The 16,179-nt window shown below is 32.6% G+C and overlaps 4 protein-coding genes and 1 non-coding gene across 7 annotated transcripts; 2 read left to right on the forward strand and 3 right to left on the reverse strand.

The window, feature by feature from the left end:
- The first annotated feature begins 1,432 nt into the window (after window positions 1-1,432).
- On the forward strand, window positions 1,433-4,902 carry LOC107621291 (Bestrophin-like protein). The gene is made up of 5 exons (XM_016323326.3): window positions 1,433-2,344; window positions 2,938-3,088; window positions 3,434-3,601; window positions 3,851-4,057; window positions 4,405-4,902. Exons 1-5 carry the CDS (start codon window positions 1,809-1,811, stop codon window positions 4,603-4,605), a joined length of 1,263 nt encoding a protein of 420 aa, XP_016178812.1. The 5' UTR covers window positions 1,433-1,808; the 3' UTR covers window positions 4,606-4,902.
- Window positions 4,903-5,236: 334 nt separating this feature from the next.
- Window positions 5,237-7,659, reverse strand: LOC107621302 (riboflavin biosynthesis protein PYRD, chloroplastic-like). The gene is made up of 3 exons (XM_016323336.3): window positions 7,103-7,659; window positions 6,453-6,751; window positions 5,237-6,092 (listed from the first exon to the last, which is right to left on the reverse strand). Exons 1-3 carry the CDS (start codon window positions 7,514-7,516, stop codon window positions 5,477-5,479), a joined length of 1,329 nt encoding a protein of 442 aa, XP_016178822.1. The 5' UTR covers window positions 7,517-7,659; the 3' UTR covers window positions 5,237-5,476.
- Window positions 7,659-7,732, reverse strand: TRNAV-CAC (transfer RNA valine (anticodon CAC)). Its single transcript has one exon. It is a non-coding gene; the product is annotated as a tRNA-Val (tRNA).
- A 776-nt stretch (window positions 7,733-8,508) lies between these two features.
- SKIP4 (SKP1 interacting partner 4) lies at window positions 8,509-11,721 on the forward strand. 3 transcript variants are annotated; one of them, XM_016323350.3, is made up of 3 exons: window positions 8,509-8,643; window positions 10,062-10,574; window positions 10,930-11,721. In XM_016323350.3, the coding sequence occupies exons 2-3, from the start codon at window positions 10,090-10,092 to the stop codon at window positions 11,528-11,530; spliced, it is 1,086 nt and encodes a 361-aa protein (XP_016178836.1). In that variant the 5' UTR covers window positions 8,509-8,643; window positions 10,062-10,089; the 3' UTR covers window positions 11,531-11,721. The 3 variants fall into 3 exon arrangements, with proteins under 3 accessions (XP_016178836.1, XP_016178843.1, XP_016178850.1); XM_016323357.3 differs by lacking the exon at window positions 8,509-8,643 and adding an exon at window positions 8,646-9,641; XM_016323364.3 differs by lacking the exon at window positions 8,509-8,643 and adding an exon at window positions 8,694-8,851.
- Window positions 11,722-11,919: 198 nt separating this feature from the next.
- Window positions 11,920-14,668, reverse strand: LOC107626527 (Pectin lyase-like superfamily protein). The gene is made up of 4 exons (XM_016329429.3): window positions 14,534-14,668; window positions 13,730-14,041; window positions 12,271-12,792; window positions 11,920-12,163 (listed from the first exon to the last, which is right to left on the reverse strand). The coding sequence occupies exons 1-4, from the start codon at window positions 14,666-14,668 to the stop codon at window positions 11,933-11,935; spliced, it is 1,200 nt and encodes a 399-aa protein (XP_016184915.1). The 3' UTR covers window positions 11,920-11,932.
- Window positions 14,669-16,179: the final 1,511 nt, after the last annotated feature.

Raw genomic sequence — 16,179 nt, forward strand, 5'->3', positions numbered from 1 at the left:
AAGTTTTGTGGAGGTCAAAGACTTAAAAGTATTTTTCAATGGTCAAGAACGAAAATATCCGCAGAACAAAAGACCAGGAACCTATTTATCCTTTTCTCAAAAAAAAATACTCATTCCAATTTCTAAACTTTATTTTTATCGTATTGATTAGGCTTTGTGCCAAAAAAAATTTTTACACATAGCTAATCAATCCCAAAAAAACAAAGATCAAGAATCAAATTAAATATTTTTTTTGTCAAAAATCTCATTGTCCTTTCGAAATCATTGTAAAAAATCGAATCGAATATTCACTCTTTATTTAATAACTTTTTGTTTTATGTACCTTCTGGATTTAAGACTTTTTAATGGAATTATTGAATTTTATTTACCGTTTATTTATATTATAGTTGCTTTGGTGACTTTATTATATTACAAGAGAAAGTATGTGTAATTAATTTTAGAGTTTAATGTTTATAATTTATAATAAAAGATTAAAAATTTATAGTTTATGATTTAAAATTTAAAATAAATAAAATAATTTTAAAAGAGTTGACTAGTGTTAACTAAAAAAAATTAGTTTAGAATATATTTGTTAAAATGTATGCTTAGAAGTAAAAGTTGAAATATAATTTAACATATAAAATAATTTTTTTTTCAAAAAATTTAAGTAAAATAAATTATCTTAAGAGGATGGGATGGAGTCCAACTAAATTGGTTTATAATTATCACATTGTTTGAGTAATATATGGTTTTCAGTTTTTCACTTCATCTTATACGTCCCAACTTAGAATTAGATGGAATAAAATAGGAGGGATTTGATGGAATGAATGGAAATATGGAATCTATTTTATGTAGACTACTTTACTAATTTACTTCATGAAATTGGCAAGTTATATAATAGAAGTCTATTCAATTATTGAGAAGAGGACAAATAAGTTCTTGACCTTTAAAGTCTGTAGATATTTAAATTTTCAACGATTTGAAAATATATTAAAATTTTTGACTTTCTCAAAATTTAAATACATCGTTCTCTCTGTTCATTTGGGACCAGCAGACCTAACAAAAAAAAATCAAACATGATTTTCGTTATACTGACCTGATGAGAAAATTTTTAAAATAGAATAAATTAGACCTAAAAATCGATATGTCTAAATTTAAAAAAAAAATTAAAAACTTAAATGTATTTTCAAATCATCAAAAATATAAATATCTACATTTTAAAAAGTCAAAGACCTATTTATCATTTCTCTAAATTCTTTTGATTTTTAAACTCTACTTACTTCCTATAATTTTATACCACCAAGTCAACACATGGATACCCTAAAAAGAAATTGATTCCATGTTATTGATTTCTTTCTAGTTATTAAATTAGTGTTTTGCTTTAAAAACATATTAGTGCACTAACATATCACTCACACTTAGAATATGTATATGTCTAGTGAAGAAATCAATCATTTTGAGTAACACTATAATTATCTATGAATAAAGACACTAAAAGTTTCTCTAGAATTTGGTTTATACTTTTCTAGAGAAATGACATGTGTGTTCCATAGCAATTAACATTTAACAGCCTCTCAAACCAAACTACCCCCATCCTCTCTCTATTTCACACACACCTAACCACTGAAACTACTAACCAACAGTAACTACCTACTCTTCACTCTCACACCCTTCTTCATCAAACAAAACCAAACTATGCTGTGTCTTTGGAGACGAAATACAGAAACACATTCACACAAACCATTGAGGCATTAACACAAACACAACATGCTCACATATTCATATTCATAGTCCCACCCTTCATCAATCTTCTTCCTCCGCCATTTCCAATGAACCAATACCACACAAACCCCACCACCACTACTACCAAATTTTATTCCCAATTCACCCCAAAATGCAACCACCTCAACCATCACAACCCCAAACCTCTCTCCTTCAACCTCACCATATCTTCTTCTCTCAAAAACCAATCACAAGACCCATCAAAGGATCCTCCTTTTTCACAAACCCTAACTTCAATTTTCCTCTCGCTGCCGGACTGGGCCGACGCCGTCAAAGAGCGTGGCATGCAGAGGAAGAGGGGACTCTACACCCACACCGAGTGGCTCCAGCACCGCTCCTCCCTCCGCCACCTCCGCCACCTCCTCTCGACCCTCTCCTCCCGTGTCGTCCTCTCTTTGCTCCCTCCAGTCCTCGCATTCACAACCTTCGCCGCCGCTATCGCCGCCTACAACTCCGCCGTCTCCGCACACTTCCTGCTCCCGGAGTATTTCCCGGTTCTCAGGGCTTCTTCTCTGCCTTACCAGCTCACCGCACCCGCCCTGGCCCTCCTCCTCGTTTTCCGAACCGAGGCTTCATACGCAAGGTTGCTACTCAGATTTCAGATAATGGTGTGAAAGAAAAAATTATACTTTCCTGCTTCGTAGTAGAATTGTTTACTCAAGTGAAAATTACTTGATTTATGATATTGTATCGTTGGATTCTGTAGCTGATTTCGTCAATTGGGATAAGTCTTTAGTTGTTGAATTTCAATTTTCGGAAAGCAATGCTACTATAACCGTAAAAAACAAGGGGAGAAAAAGGAGGAGATTTCAGTGTTGCTGTGAAAAACACCATGGTTGTTTTGGTTGTCAAATGGAATAGTCTAAGGGTTAACTTGCATGAACAAATTTGATTTGAATAAATTGGGACAAAAAAGTTCTGGCTAAAGGAGGTTGTTCGATGGAGTAAAATGGAGGGATATGCTTGCCCCTTTGAGGTTTAACTTGAATGGCACATGGTGATTTTGCCAAATAATTACATGCACAAATTATTGTTGTATAGTATTCTTTTCATTCTCTGAATTGTGTGGTATATATTATATACTCTTGTCATTCAACACAATCTACTATAGCAGTGATTGTGGAACAACTGATGCAACTAACTGCAAGTTTATGTGGGTTTCATTCCTGAGTACAGATTTGTGGAGGGGAAGAAGGCATGGACCAAGGTCATTGCTGGGGCACACGATTTTGCTACGCAGGTTATGGCTGTTGTTGAGAGTCCTTCGGATTTGCCTCTCAAGAAGGCACTTTTGCAGTACATCATGGCATTTCCTGTTGTGCTTAAGGTTGGAACCGTCTTTGTCTTAGTTGGGTTTTCATCAAGTTTAGATTACTCTTAATTACTATTGTGATGGTGGTCTGTGAGGTTTGTTAGTTGTGTTGGTAAGATTGGTGGTGAGTTGGTGGAGGTCAAAATGGTTTTTTCATTTGTTGAGCTTCAGTCAAGTTGGGATGTTTGCCATGGTAATGTAAAGGATAGTTTTTGAGGTTCTGTTGAAGGCATGTAGGTTTGGGTTTTTAGATGCTTGAGGTCAGAATACTAGAATAGCTCCATATTTTTAATTCCCACTAATTTTTGGCTTATTATTGATCTAGTCAGGAAACTCACATTGTGTATGATTTGAATGCAGTGTCATGTGTTGTATGGTTCAGATGTTAGGAGTGATCTTCAGCATGTGCTAGAAGTAGATGATCTAGCTATAGTGATTAATTCGAAACATAGACCTCGGTGCATTGTTGACTTCATATCTCAAAGCATTCATCTGCTAAAGTTGGAGGATGCCAGAAGAAGTGCATTGGTAGGCATTTATCAGAATTGTTGGCCTTTTTTAGTAAGTAGATGTTGAATGCAAAGATAAAATTGTAAAAATTTTACTTCCAATGTCAAAAATTGAAGTAGTAAGTTATGTGACTGCTTGGTAATTAGGTGGCAATATTTCGGATGTGTACCATCCTCTCTGTTAGAGAGTTTAACCTTTCCTATATCATGGTACATGGCACACTAGCAATCCCTTATTTTGTATGCCACTTGTCTTATTGCCTTACAGGAATCAAAGATCTCTTGTTTCCAAGACGGGATTGGCATCTGTGAACAACTTATGGGTATTCCCATTCCACTATCATATACTCGCTTGACGTCAAGGTTTCTTGTCCTGTGGCATTTAACGCTCCCTGTCATACTTTGGGATGATTGTCATTGGATGGTGGTTCCTGCTACCTTCATTAGTGCTGCTTCTTTGTTCTGCATTGAAGAAGTATTTTCCTTCCTTTACCTCGACTAGTTTATATTTCAAAATGATGTTGTTCTGCAAGTTTGTATGGTTCAGAGAAAATTGACCTCTAAGGCTATTTCACATTTGTTTATTTTTTCTTGTCTCTGTAATTCATGAGGTGAATTTAAGGGTGTGTTTTTTGTTTCAACTTATTTTTCTAGATTAAATTTTGCATGTATAAAACCAGAAATGTAGAGTCTTTAATCTAAACCAATTCTAGTTGAATTTGCATACAGCTGCCAAAGAAACATTGCTGAATCAATTTTTCTTGAACTGCCCTAAATCCAAACTTAAAAAGTGATTGATGGATTGATTCATGATTAATGCAGGTTGGAGTTCTTATAGAGGAGCCATTTCCTATGCTTGCACTTGATGCTCTGTGCCAAAAGGCCCATAACGACATCCAAGAATCAATTGAAGCTGAAAACTTAATCCACACTCAACTTGTTGCAAAGCAAAAGAAGGCAAAGAAGCACTCCCAGAGCGGCCACACGAAGGAGCATTCACCAAATGGCTGGCCTAATTCCTAGTTTAAAGGGAAACTTTCCACGAATCTCTCCAACTTTTGCTTATGAGGTGCCTCTGTACACTACTTGGAAGCCAAAGCTGATTGGTCACGAATGCTTCATGTTATGTAATTACTCACATTAGTTATGCAATACTTACAAAATTTTGAAAATAGGGCAAAGTTGTGCTCTCTAATGATGTATTCTACTTATGAAGTGACTCTTCAACTCTGTATATATCATAATCCATGTACATATAACTTGGTTCTCAGTGTATTTATGGAATATTGATTATTTATACAAACCAGTTACTTATAGCCATTTACTTTCTCTGGGCTTGTATATCAGCAATTGTTGAATCACTACAACTTGATACGATAGGATCATTTTTTCCAAGGTTGGTTCTGTTTGATTTGTAAACCTTGAAATACAGTACTCCCTGTAGTCTTAGTGTCTTACAATTGTTTGCGGAAGTTACTAAAATAATCATTAAATGTGTTTTAATAGTATACAAGTATTTTTTTGGGGGGTCTATATCATAAATTAAAGACCCGACTTTGTGAAAAATATCTCAAAGCAACCCTATTCTGACATGCCAAAGCAACCCTCTTCATTGCACAGAATTGTGTACATGCATTAAAAAAATTGAATAACAAAGATGAAGGATTATTGACAGTGGTATTATTTCCATGTATCTTCACTATCATCATTGTTCATGAAAAAAACATTGAAATTACATAATTGGCTATTTTACACTCCACAGAAATAATGTGAAAGTAAGCTCAAATGAAGTACCTGAATTATTCACATCAAATCATACATAGCAAATAAATAGGGGAGAGTTCATAGGCATCCAAACCTTGATCAAACTAGTTGATTCAGAATTCCCAATTACTTAAAATTTAAAATGTCCTTCAATTATAACATTTTGATCTGAACACTTGGACTTTAAATTTTCCACTTGGATTCCTTGATCTAACCTTTTTACCGGTATTAGAGGATCTGTCTCACTACTTTTATTCCAAATAGGCAAAATTTCTATCATAAATTTACTAATGTTTTTCTTCTGAATTCCCTCCTTAACAAGCTCTTCAAACTCACTGGAATTTCCCCTCAAATCTAACAGAACACTGCACATCCCTTGTCGATTACAATAGTCCAGAATCACATCTAGATTTATATGATCCAAAATGACGGTTTCAATTCCTTTTTTGGCCAGTTCTAGAGCGCTTGCTGTTCCATTATCTGTAAAAACTATCACTTTATCAGTAACTTCATTGACAGCAAGTGGAATTTCATTTGAAGAACTAGAATCCTTATGTATTACAATCCGGAGCGGCTGATTTGCTCCAGGTTCTTGAGATGCAGGTATTGATATGTTCCCACTGAATAAGGAAGAGGAAAGTATCACTGCATCATATTCTTGCAATAAACGTGAATAGTATCCACCACATTCTGTAACTCCATCTCCAAGTAAGTCTGAAAAATTCCCATTGACAGAAAGAGAATATCTGCAAATCAGAAAAGGCAATGCTATGAAATATATATCATTATATGCTAAAACCAAAACTTCAATGTGCACCAACAGAACAAATGTGCCTGAATAAGTGTGTTTGGAAACATGTTTGGACAGGTTAGAAACAATTCTGGAGGATGGAAAATCGATTTTTGCAATTTTTGCAAAATCAACTATGGCTTCCAGAATTGATTTTTGAAGGAATCAATTTTTTTTAGATGGCTTTTAGAGAAACTACCAAATATAAATCACTTTATATCATAATCTGTTTTGCAGAATTATTTCTAACTAGATTCAACTCTAGAAAAGCAGAACCAAAACCATTAATGATAAGCAAAAAGAGGATTTAAATTACCTCAATGTAAGGAGAGGTTTTCCGGTTAACATGCGATGAACAAAGGCCTCGTTAAGGCTCTTGCATAACTCTTCCTCTACACCGACAACAACTTCAATACCTGCATCTCTCAATCTAGCCAACCCTTTGGATTCCACAAGGGGATTTGGATCCACCATCCCAACCACCACTTTTTTCACTTTGGCTTTGATTAAAGCTTCAGTGCAAGGTGGAGTCCTTCCAAAATGATTACAAGGTTCTAAGCTCACATAAGCCGTGGCATTCTCCGCCAAATCGCCAGCATCTCTCAAGGCAAACACCTGAAAATTCACATCTACTTTCTCAGCATAATCATCATCAAAGGCATTCTCTTTCTATTTTCTAAACCTTGATGAAGAGTTACAAATTTACAAATTCTCTTTCTAATCATAACTATATGAAAACTATGGTCACAAATACAAATATATTCTTATGTTCACAAGAAAATCATTTGAATTCAAATTAGGCTTCTTAATCCTTATACATGTTAGATTGAAATACCAATGCAATAAAACATATAGAGAATCTAACATACAATACATTGTAAAAAGATGCACAAAAAAAAATTTACAAATAATATAGTAATATTACATTCAAACAAATAAAAGGGAAAATTTTGAGAAGGTTCATACCTCAGCATGCGGTTGACCTGCTTTAGGGTGGAACCCTTGACCAACAATTTTCCCATCCTTCACAATAACACACCCCACCATTGGATTGGGGCTTGTGAAGCCAATAGCTTTTCTTGCAAGCTCAACACACCTTCTTATGTAAAACCCATCATCACAATCGGCAACATCACTTTCTCCATTAAAGGGACCACATTCTGCTACTACACCCACATAACCATCATAGCTACTCATCAAACCAGGTACGCTTTGAAAAAAATTAGATTTTTGAAGCAAATGATTGAGACCCACATTGAAACTGAGCTTGGAGGAGTGATGGGATTGTTGAAAAGTTGCAAAATTTGGAGGAGTTGCATTGTTTGGGAATCTGGACACAGGTAGGGTGCAGTGTGCGAGTGAAAAGAGTTGTTCTTGCATTGTTGTGGTGACAGAAAGATGCAGAAAGTGTAGGATTAAAACTTAAAAGTAAAAACAAATAAATAATAGAACAAAAACAAGAGGAAAAAATAACAGAGAATCTCAATTCTCAACAGAGCAGAACCGGTAAAAAGATTAAGGTTGTCTGAGCCCGGGTTCGAACCGGGGACCTCTAGTGTGTGAGACTAGCGTGATAACCAACTACACCACCCAGACCAATTTGTTTGATTACTTGCAAAGATTTTATTTGACACAGTTGCAGTGGCAACAGACCATGGAAAATTTTCAATTTTTCATGAGCTATTCTGCAATTGTGTTTTATCAACAGTGAAAGTAATGTGATGTCAGTTTGAAACAGTTTCATTTGAGTTAAGGCATAAGGTTGTCTGGTTGGAAGATTTACTTCTGATGGTAGAAAATAGTTTAATACAATGAAGAAAAAAAGAATGTGTGCATATTACACACTCTATTCTATTTGAGAGTTTATGTAAGAGAAATTTAGAGTATTTTTGTTTGACTTTAATACTTATCTCGAATTTGGGTAAACAACTTAATTAAGTTATTTTTATAAAAAATAGCTTAAACAATAAATGACTATATTAAAAGTAACTTATAAATAAATTATTTTATATTTGAATTTTCAATTTTAAAAGTGTTTGTTTTATAAAAATATAATAAAAAATAGTAGTATTATGAAAGAAGTCATTTTTTTTAATTTCTCTATAAGTTTCTAAATAATTTCTTAGAAAATTACAATTTAATTTTAAAAATTACACTAAACATTAATACTAATACTTTTCATAAGTCAAAAGCTCAAAAAAATTACTTTTAAAATTTTTCAAAGTGACTCTTAATGTATTTATATGCAAGCTACACCCAATTATAGATTGTTATTATTTATTTAACAAAAGAAAATCAGCAAAAAATTTTCGTTTATTTATTTATAGTTTCTTTCTCTGCTTAAAAAAAAAGTAAGAAACTTCCAATTATCCAATTTATAACAAAAAAAAAAAATGGTGGTTGAAGAAAGTAAGAAACTATAAATGTCTCTCGGAATTGCTTGCGTGGAAATTGTTGTCGTGTTTTTGTTATGCACTTTTCTGAGACGAATCCCTAGCTCCCTTCCGGTGAGTTCATCTTCACACCTACCATTCTTCTCTCCCCGCAGTTTCGTTCTTATTTTTTCAATTTTTAATATTTAGCTCGTATGGTACTCGATTTACATCTCACAAATTATTCTGCATTTATTTGCAAGTTAGAAACTTTTCTGTAATAACCAACGAAAATTCTCGAAGCTAACTTTTTTATTTAAGATCTAGAATTGCAATGCACAGGGTATCTAATTAATTCATGGTCTATGCAAACTGCAAATGCATGAATTTTTCTTAGCTGTGCTTGTGTTGCTTCTGATTTTGTTTTTTATTTTGATTTTTCCCCTTTTGACCCTTTTTGCTAATAAAGCTGACTTCTTTTTGCGGGGGACAATGTTTTGATGCTCAAGGGGAGCACCATTGTAATGAGTATAAGATTTAGGGTAGGATTATTGGGGAATTTGGGGGAGAATTATACAAATTGAAAGAAGATTAACCAGGAGAAGAGAGTTCAACTATCCTCTAATTCACTTCCTAGTTCCTATTATCCTATTTATACTAATTCCTTCAGTAACTAATTCCATTGCTATAAATTGTACTACTTTGGGCTATTTAGGGCCATAGTTGTTACATAGGAATTAGATTTTGAAACGCTGAAAAAGATTAAGCATGTGATTGTACTTTGATGGCTTACCCTTTTCCTTAACCATGCCTAAGTTTACACATGGTATATACATATAGTCTGGCAATTTGTTGTTCTCTTATCCTACTTATATTGGATGATAATATTTTGCTTGAAGTTAAAGTGTATTGTGATATACCTTTGATAAAAGAAGTTTGTGTCTCCGGTATTGGCTGCATCGTTGTCCATTTTAACTATGATTTATGATGCCTGTGAAATGGGGGATTAGCTATTCATCTTGAATGTGATTAGGAAATATCAGCTTTCGCCAACCTTTTTAAGTCTCATACATTTACATTCTGTGGTGGATAGTGACAACATGGTGGGGATACACATAATATAGGATCACATGGTACAAAATATCTTTCTTTCTCTTTTTACTCAACTTTTTTAAGCATATGATTTTATTCTTCAATGTGTTATGTAGTGCAGTTGGCTTTCAGGTAGTTCATCTTGCTAGCTGTTTCTTTAGGGTTATATTGAGCTGTTTGCGTGACTGTGTGAGGTCAAAGGCCTAATAATATGATTGTGACCTGTCCTTATTGTGAATGTCAATCCTTTAAAATGTATGAACCTGGTTGCTCTTGAATATGTATTTGAATGTGTCTTCAGGACTTCACCCTTGACTTAAGCTTCAGTTCAGAATCATATTGAAAAGATTTTTGTTGTATTTGGTAATATACCCTCAAATTAGTAGAAGTTGAAGAGAAACCGAGCATATGAACTTAAGATTTGAGTCGTGGCTTTATTAACATTTTTCCTTTCTTTTCAGGTCCTCTGCATTAATTCCAGTGGAGCATATGGATGATAGTAAAGAATCATTAACTGATGCCAATGAAGCAGAAGCCACTACTTCAACGCTCATTGCTGGTCTTCCAGATGACATATCTCTTTGCTGCTTGGCACGAATTCCTAGAAAACATCATTCGGTCCTGAAGTGTGTCTCAAAGAGATGGAGGGACTTAGTTTGCAGTGAAGAGTGGTATCAATATCGCCGAAAGCACAAACTTGATGAGACCTGGATCTATGCTTTGTGCAGGGGCGAATTAGAAGATCGGATTTGCTGCTATGTTTTGGATCCAAACTCATCAAGAAGATCTTGGAAGCTTATTCCGGGACTTCCGCCTCGCATGTTGAAGAGAAAAGGCATGGGATTTGAAGCTTTAGGAAATAAACTATTCTTATTTGGAGGTTGTGGGTGGTCTGAAGATGCTACTGATGAGGCCTATTCTTATGATGCTTCCACAAACACTTGGGTTGAAGCTGCTTCCTTGTCAACTGCTAGGTATAAATCCTGATCATGTATTCATGTCTATCCTTTTTTGAAAGCTAAAAAAGTCGATATTTTACAAAATAAGATAATCAGCATTGGTAGCATGAACCGTCTATTTAGCTTTTTGTAGTATATATTAGGGAGAATATCATAATTACTTTAGTTTTGGGGAATTTTCAATACCAAAAACACAATAACAAAACCACAATATTGGTATCGTATATATGTTGAAAGTAAGAACTTAATATGTTTGTAAGTTACAAATTTGAAATTTACATTTTGTCTTTATCCATCTTACTTTTAACCCCACCTACCATGGAAAAATAAATCACTTTGTTATTTTACCTAAAAAAAAAAACTTTTTCAGGTGCTACTTTGCTTCTGAAGTTTTAGGTGAGAAGTTATATGCCATTGGAGGAATAGGTTCAAATTCAAGTGATCCTCATTCTTGGGATACTTTTGACCCTTGCACAAATACTTGGATATCTCATAGAGATCCCAATATTGTTCCCGAAATAGAAGATTCTGTAGTGATGGATGGGAAGATATACATCCGGTGCGGCAAATCTCCGGTAACTCACCGCGTGTATGGCGTTGTATATGATCCGTCGAATGGCACATGGCAGCATGCCGATACTGAGCTGGTATCAGGATGGAGCGGTCCTGCAGTTGTTGTTGATGGAGTCCTTTATGTTTTGGATGAGAGTTCGGGAACGCGATTAATGATGTGGCATAAGGAGAGGCAGGAATGGTTGCCCGTTGGAAGATTTTCGCCGCTGCTTACAAGGCCTCCATGCCGGGTTGTTGCAGTTGGTAAGACCATTTTCGTTGTTGGCAGAGGACTTAGCACTGTGGTTATTGATGTTGGTGATTTGGGAAATATTGGAAAGAGAGTTATGATTGGTTCTTCCATTCCCAAATTAATGTCTGCTTCCAATGTAATTAGCTGTAAATGCTTGGCAATATGAAGAAAGAATGAAATTCTTTTCAGCAGTTAATCATTGTTAGTGAAGTTAAAGTAAAGCACATGTATTAATGGTGCATAATTCTGAATGTATGTGTTTGTATTCAAGTGTGTTACTTTGTTGAACAACATTGCATATTGTAACAAAAAAGATGTATGTATTATAGAGTATGCTTTTATCTACTTCATTAAAAATGTATAAAATCTGTTTTTTTTTTTTTTTTCCTTTTAGAAATACAGACAAATCACTCATGTTAAAAAATAACTTTCTGTTGTAAAAAATTTAAACAAACGAGCCAATTGTAACTGGTACACTTTCTATTCAAGAACCAAGAATAAATGTTTACATCAACATAACAAGGAAGAAAAACCAAAGTTAATCAGTGCAATTATTATTATTATTTTTTTAACCAACACAAGATGGGGGAATCTGTTGGCCATAACAAGCACCATTGACAAAAGAAGACAAAGACTTGAGTTGTCCTTTGCCACCATAAGGCCACAAATTTATGTCCACCCTTGTTATGTTCTGGCATGGCTTCCTTTTGCTGCAATTCAATTCTACTCCAATCTCAGAACTTCCACTTCCTTTAATGTTCTTGTATGTCACATCACTGATTTGAACACTTGAAGCCACCTTAAAAAGACAAAAATAAAATCTTAGGCTCAGTTTTAGCAACAATATGATGATAATTTTTCAATGTAAACAAAAACAAAAAAGAAAAGATGTTAAGAGGTACTAACCTGATTGCTACAACCATGACTTGGACAATAAGCTTGATCAATGATAATAGGACTAAAAACTTTATCCATGAAAATGTCTTGAAAGAGAAAATTAGAAGCCCTAAGAGGTTTACTCAAAGAAGCAGCCCAAGTTTTGATTCTAAGGCCATTACTAGTACCATTAAATGTGCAATTCTTCACAACAATGTTTTGAACATCTTTTTCTCCATCATTTTTTCCAAGGCTTCCAACACTAATTCCATGGCCAGGGCCACAATGAACACCAAAGATGGTAATGTTCTTAGCACCAGAAATCATAGCAATGCAATCATCACCAGTGGCTATAGTAGCACTTGTGATGTTTATATTATTGGATTCACCAATTTTGATGCCATCAGTGTTAGGGCTATCCCCAGGTGCTGATATCTTTAGCCTTTCCAATTTCACATTTTCACTTCCAAATATCATAAAGTGTCCACCTTTAGGGTTAATTGATTTCAAGTCATGGATTTTACCATTGTTGATGAAGTCAAACCTCACTGTCTGATCCACAAAAGTGAAAAGAGAAGTACAATGTCATTATCATTATAAAATATAACATTTTGCTAACAACAATTTCATAAACCGGTTTGAAAAAGATCAATTAGAAAAAATAAACTTTTTCACTTATCAAGATATTGAAGGCATCAGATAAATAAAATCATTTTTATTGAGAAATTCTTGGAGGCTATCCGTTAGTAATTTTGGCCATTATTTAACAAGTATAAATACTAAATTATTTTCAACAAATATATTTACTAATTTATACGTGCAAATTCTGATAAATATAAGTATAAATTATATATTTTTTATGTATTTTCCTGTAAATATAGACATAAATTATTGCTGATCAAATATTGATCCAAATTAAAATAATAATATTTATTGTTTATATAACATTGTTCATTTTTATATTTATCTCTTTAATCTTAAGTCGTCACTGTGATTTTAAGAAACCCTAATATATACACAGACACAAAATCATGATCAAATACCATTTTAACAAATTTAAATTAAATCAAAGATGAATTTTCTGTATCATATATGAACATAATACTAAACACTACTTATTGGGTGGGAAAGAGAATTTTCTCTTTTAAGCAAAAAAAGATATGATTGTTTCCATCCAAAAATGTCATAAAATATTAAATGAGAAGAATTCACTTTTTTTTTTTCTGTTCCACAAATTATTCCTTAGTGAACAGTAATTACTAATTAATTAATGTATTATGTGTTCAACAAATTAAAGCCGGAAACTATAATTGTCATAAACTCACATTAAAAGCCAAATCAAAAGAATGATGAATACTTATGATGTTTTCCTATCTAAGCAAGATATATGAATGAATCAAATTAAACTTAGTAAATACATTGAAAGGTGACAGAAATAAAATATTAAGAATAATAATAATAATAATTAAAAAAAAAGTTATATACATACTATAGGAAGAGTTGGGCAATGTGGATCCTTGTTGCAATTATGGTGAGGCCATGAAGAAGCTCCTTGACCATCCAATGTGCCACCACCACTCAATGTGAGTTTGTTAACATACAAAAAACCTATCCATTTATCAGTGTTGAATAAAGATGGATATGGTGGTGCCTTCAAAATCCCTTTGATCACAAAACCCATCCTCAAAGCCTTGCATGGCCCTTTGAACACAATTGAATTCAGCATATATGTTCCTTTTGGAATAAAAACTTGTGCCTTTCCATTCCAATTGCATGCATCATTCCATGCTTTCAAAAATGCCTACATATGTATATAAATAAATAGATATTAGAACAAATATAGTTGAAAATAATAGAATAACATTTTTATACTTTTTCAATATATAAGAGGTGGCATATAATAGTCATATTTTAGTTTTTTTTTTAATTTTTTTAAAAGAGATTGATTTTTGAATAAACAGGATAATGACTGTAGTGAAAACTCAGGTACAGTCAACTTTACGTTAAGTTATGAAAATTTAGTCAAATCATTCAAAACATTCAACGGCTCTCAACTATTAATTTCACTGTGAAGTTTACTACACAATTGATTTTTGTGCCAAAGATATGATCATTTCTCTAAAAATTATACAACCTAAACAAAATAAAATAAGACTAATATGTGTATACCCAAAAACCAATTTTTTTTTTTAACTTTAGAATATTGGAATAAAGGAGATAATATATAAGAGATCAAGAACAAATAAAATAAAAGCTAAGGGAGGAAGAAGTGAACAAATGGTTTCTTAATTACCACACTATTATCAGTGTTGCCATTAGCAACTGCTCCATAGCTTTTAACATTGAAAATCTTGCTTTCGAGACGTGCTTCTGCAATAAAAATAAGTGAGAATAATATGAGAAGCATCCATCTTATCATATCCTCCATTTTTTTGGGGGTGTGTGTGTGAATAGTTAGAGTTTGCATATATATAATTAATTGAGGATTTGATTCTTTTAATGCTAATTAAGGGAATAGTTTTAGAAAAAGTCGGAACCAAATACAATATAAGTCAACTCAAGTCAACTATTTGTATTTTTTATTTTAAAATTTTAAAAAATTAGGATAGTTGGAAATTGTTTTTTCTTTTTTATTAACAAAACATATTTATTTTTTTACTTTTATGGTAGTTACCTTCAAATTATTTAATAATCATGCAATATGATTAATATGTTATATACGATATTATCTTTGTTTTTATTATTACTGTTGACTACTTTAGCTTATCTTTTTCTTTTTTCATAATATTTTCGTATTCAAAATTTTATCAATTATACCGTTAGTCTATAAAATGTTAAAAATTATACCATTCAACTATTCTTTTCTTTATTAATTAAATGTTATTTAGTAATACATATATATATATATATATATATATATAAAAGAAAATGTTAACTTCTAATTAGTCAACTCTATATGTTTTTAATGGCTCTAAAGTACATTAATATCGAATCATTTCCAATCTAATATATTAATAATATAAAGGAGCAATTTAAATATTCATCAAATTAAATATATGTTGATTAATGGTAACTAAAGAAATTTAAACGAGTAAAATAAAATAAAATAAAAATTCATCTCTCTTTCTCTTAGATTCAAAGAATAATATACTGATTTTATTCATAAGTTTGCATGCCTTCCCTTCAAATATATCCATGAGTGATTCAAATAAGTTTTAATTTCACAATATATATTCATTATATTGACTTTGTGGTCAATGAGTGATTCAAATTCAAGTAATTGAGGATACAGTATATAATAATAAATAAATATTACTGATAATTACATAAAAACAAGTGTCAAGAGATAAAATGTTAAAAATTTTATGGTTAATTGATTTCAAACCTTGGATTTTACCATTGCTGATGAAGTCAAACCTCACTATCTGATCAAAAGTATCCACAAAAGATCAAATTAGAAAAATAAACTTTTTTCAGTTATCAAGAGATTGAAGGCATCGGATAAATAAAATAATTTTTATTGATAAACTTTTGGAATTAGCAGTGGTTAATAATTTTGTTCATCATTTGATAAGTATAAATATTAAATTATTTTTAATAAATTTATTTATTAACTTATATATATGAATTTTAAAAAATACAAATATAAATTATTGTTGGTTTAAAATGATAATATTTATTAATTATATAATATTATTCATTTTTATTGTTGTCTCCTTAACCTTAAGTCCTAACCGTGATTTTAAGAAACTCTAATATATATACACGCACAAAATCATGTCTCCTTATCCCGATCCAAATCTGCCTTTCTATTCATCATCAAATCTCACTTCATCTCTGACGTACTCAAGGAGAATGAGAGAAGGAGAGAGCGGGGGCGAGCGGTTGAGGGTGAAACACGGTGAGGAAGATGGCCATGCCATCGGAAGAGATAAGGGG

This window comes from Arachis ipaensis, chromosome B2 (genome assembly GCF_059453495.1).
Source record: "Arachis ipaensis isolate K30076 ecotype BB chromosome B2, ASM5945349v1, whole genome shotgun sequence".
Lineage (NCBI taxonomy): Eukaryota > Viridiplantae > Streptophyta > Magnoliopsida > Fabales > Fabaceae > Arachis > Arachis ipaensis.

Bases quoted from the DNA above. Each gene is read 5' to 3' on its own strand.
- LOC107626527 (XM_016329429.3), bottom strand. From the start codon at position 14,668: ATGGAGGATATGATAAGATGGATGCTTCTCATATTATTCTCACTTATT. The intron at 14,042-14,533 runs GTAATTAAGAAA...ATACATATGTAG, and splicing joins GCAACACTGATAATAGTGTG to GCATTTTTGAAAGCATGGAA. The intron at 12,793-13,729 runs GTATGTATATAA...TTTGTGGATCAG, and splicing joins ATTGCCCAACTCTTCCTATA to ACAGTGAGGTTTGACTTCAT.
- LOC107621302 (XM_016323336.3), bottom strand. From the start codon at position 7,516: ATGCAAGAACAACTCTTTTCACTCGCACACTGCACCCTACCTGTGTCC. The intron at 6,752-7,102 runs GTATGAACCTTC...GTGAATTTTCAG, and splicing joins CAGGTCAACCGCATGCTGAG to GTGTTTGCCTTGAGAGATGC. The intron at 6,093-6,452 runs GTAATTTAAATC...TCTGATTTGCAG, and splicing joins AAACCTCTCCTTACATTGAG to ATATTCTCTTTCTGTCAATG.
- SKIP4 (XM_016323350.3), top strand. From the start codon at position 10,090: ATGGATGATAGTAAAGAATCATTAACTGATGCCAATGAAGCAGAAGCC. The intron at 10,575-10,929 runs GTATAAATCCTG...AAACTTTTTCAG, and splicing joins GCTTCCTTGTCAACTGCTAG to GTGCTACTTTGCTTCTGAAG.
- LOC107621291 (XM_016323326.3), top strand. From the start codon at position 1,809: ATGAACCAATACCACACAAACCCCACCACCACTACTACCAAATTTTAT. The intron at 2,345-2,937 runs GTTGCTACTCAG...TCCTGAGTACAG, and splicing joins ACCGAGGCTTCATACGCAAG to ATTTGTGGAGGGGAAGAAGG. The intron at 3,602-3,850 runs GTAGGCATTTAT...ATTGCCTTACAG, and splicing joins ATGCCAGAAGAAGTGCATTG to GAATCAAAGATCTCTTGTTT.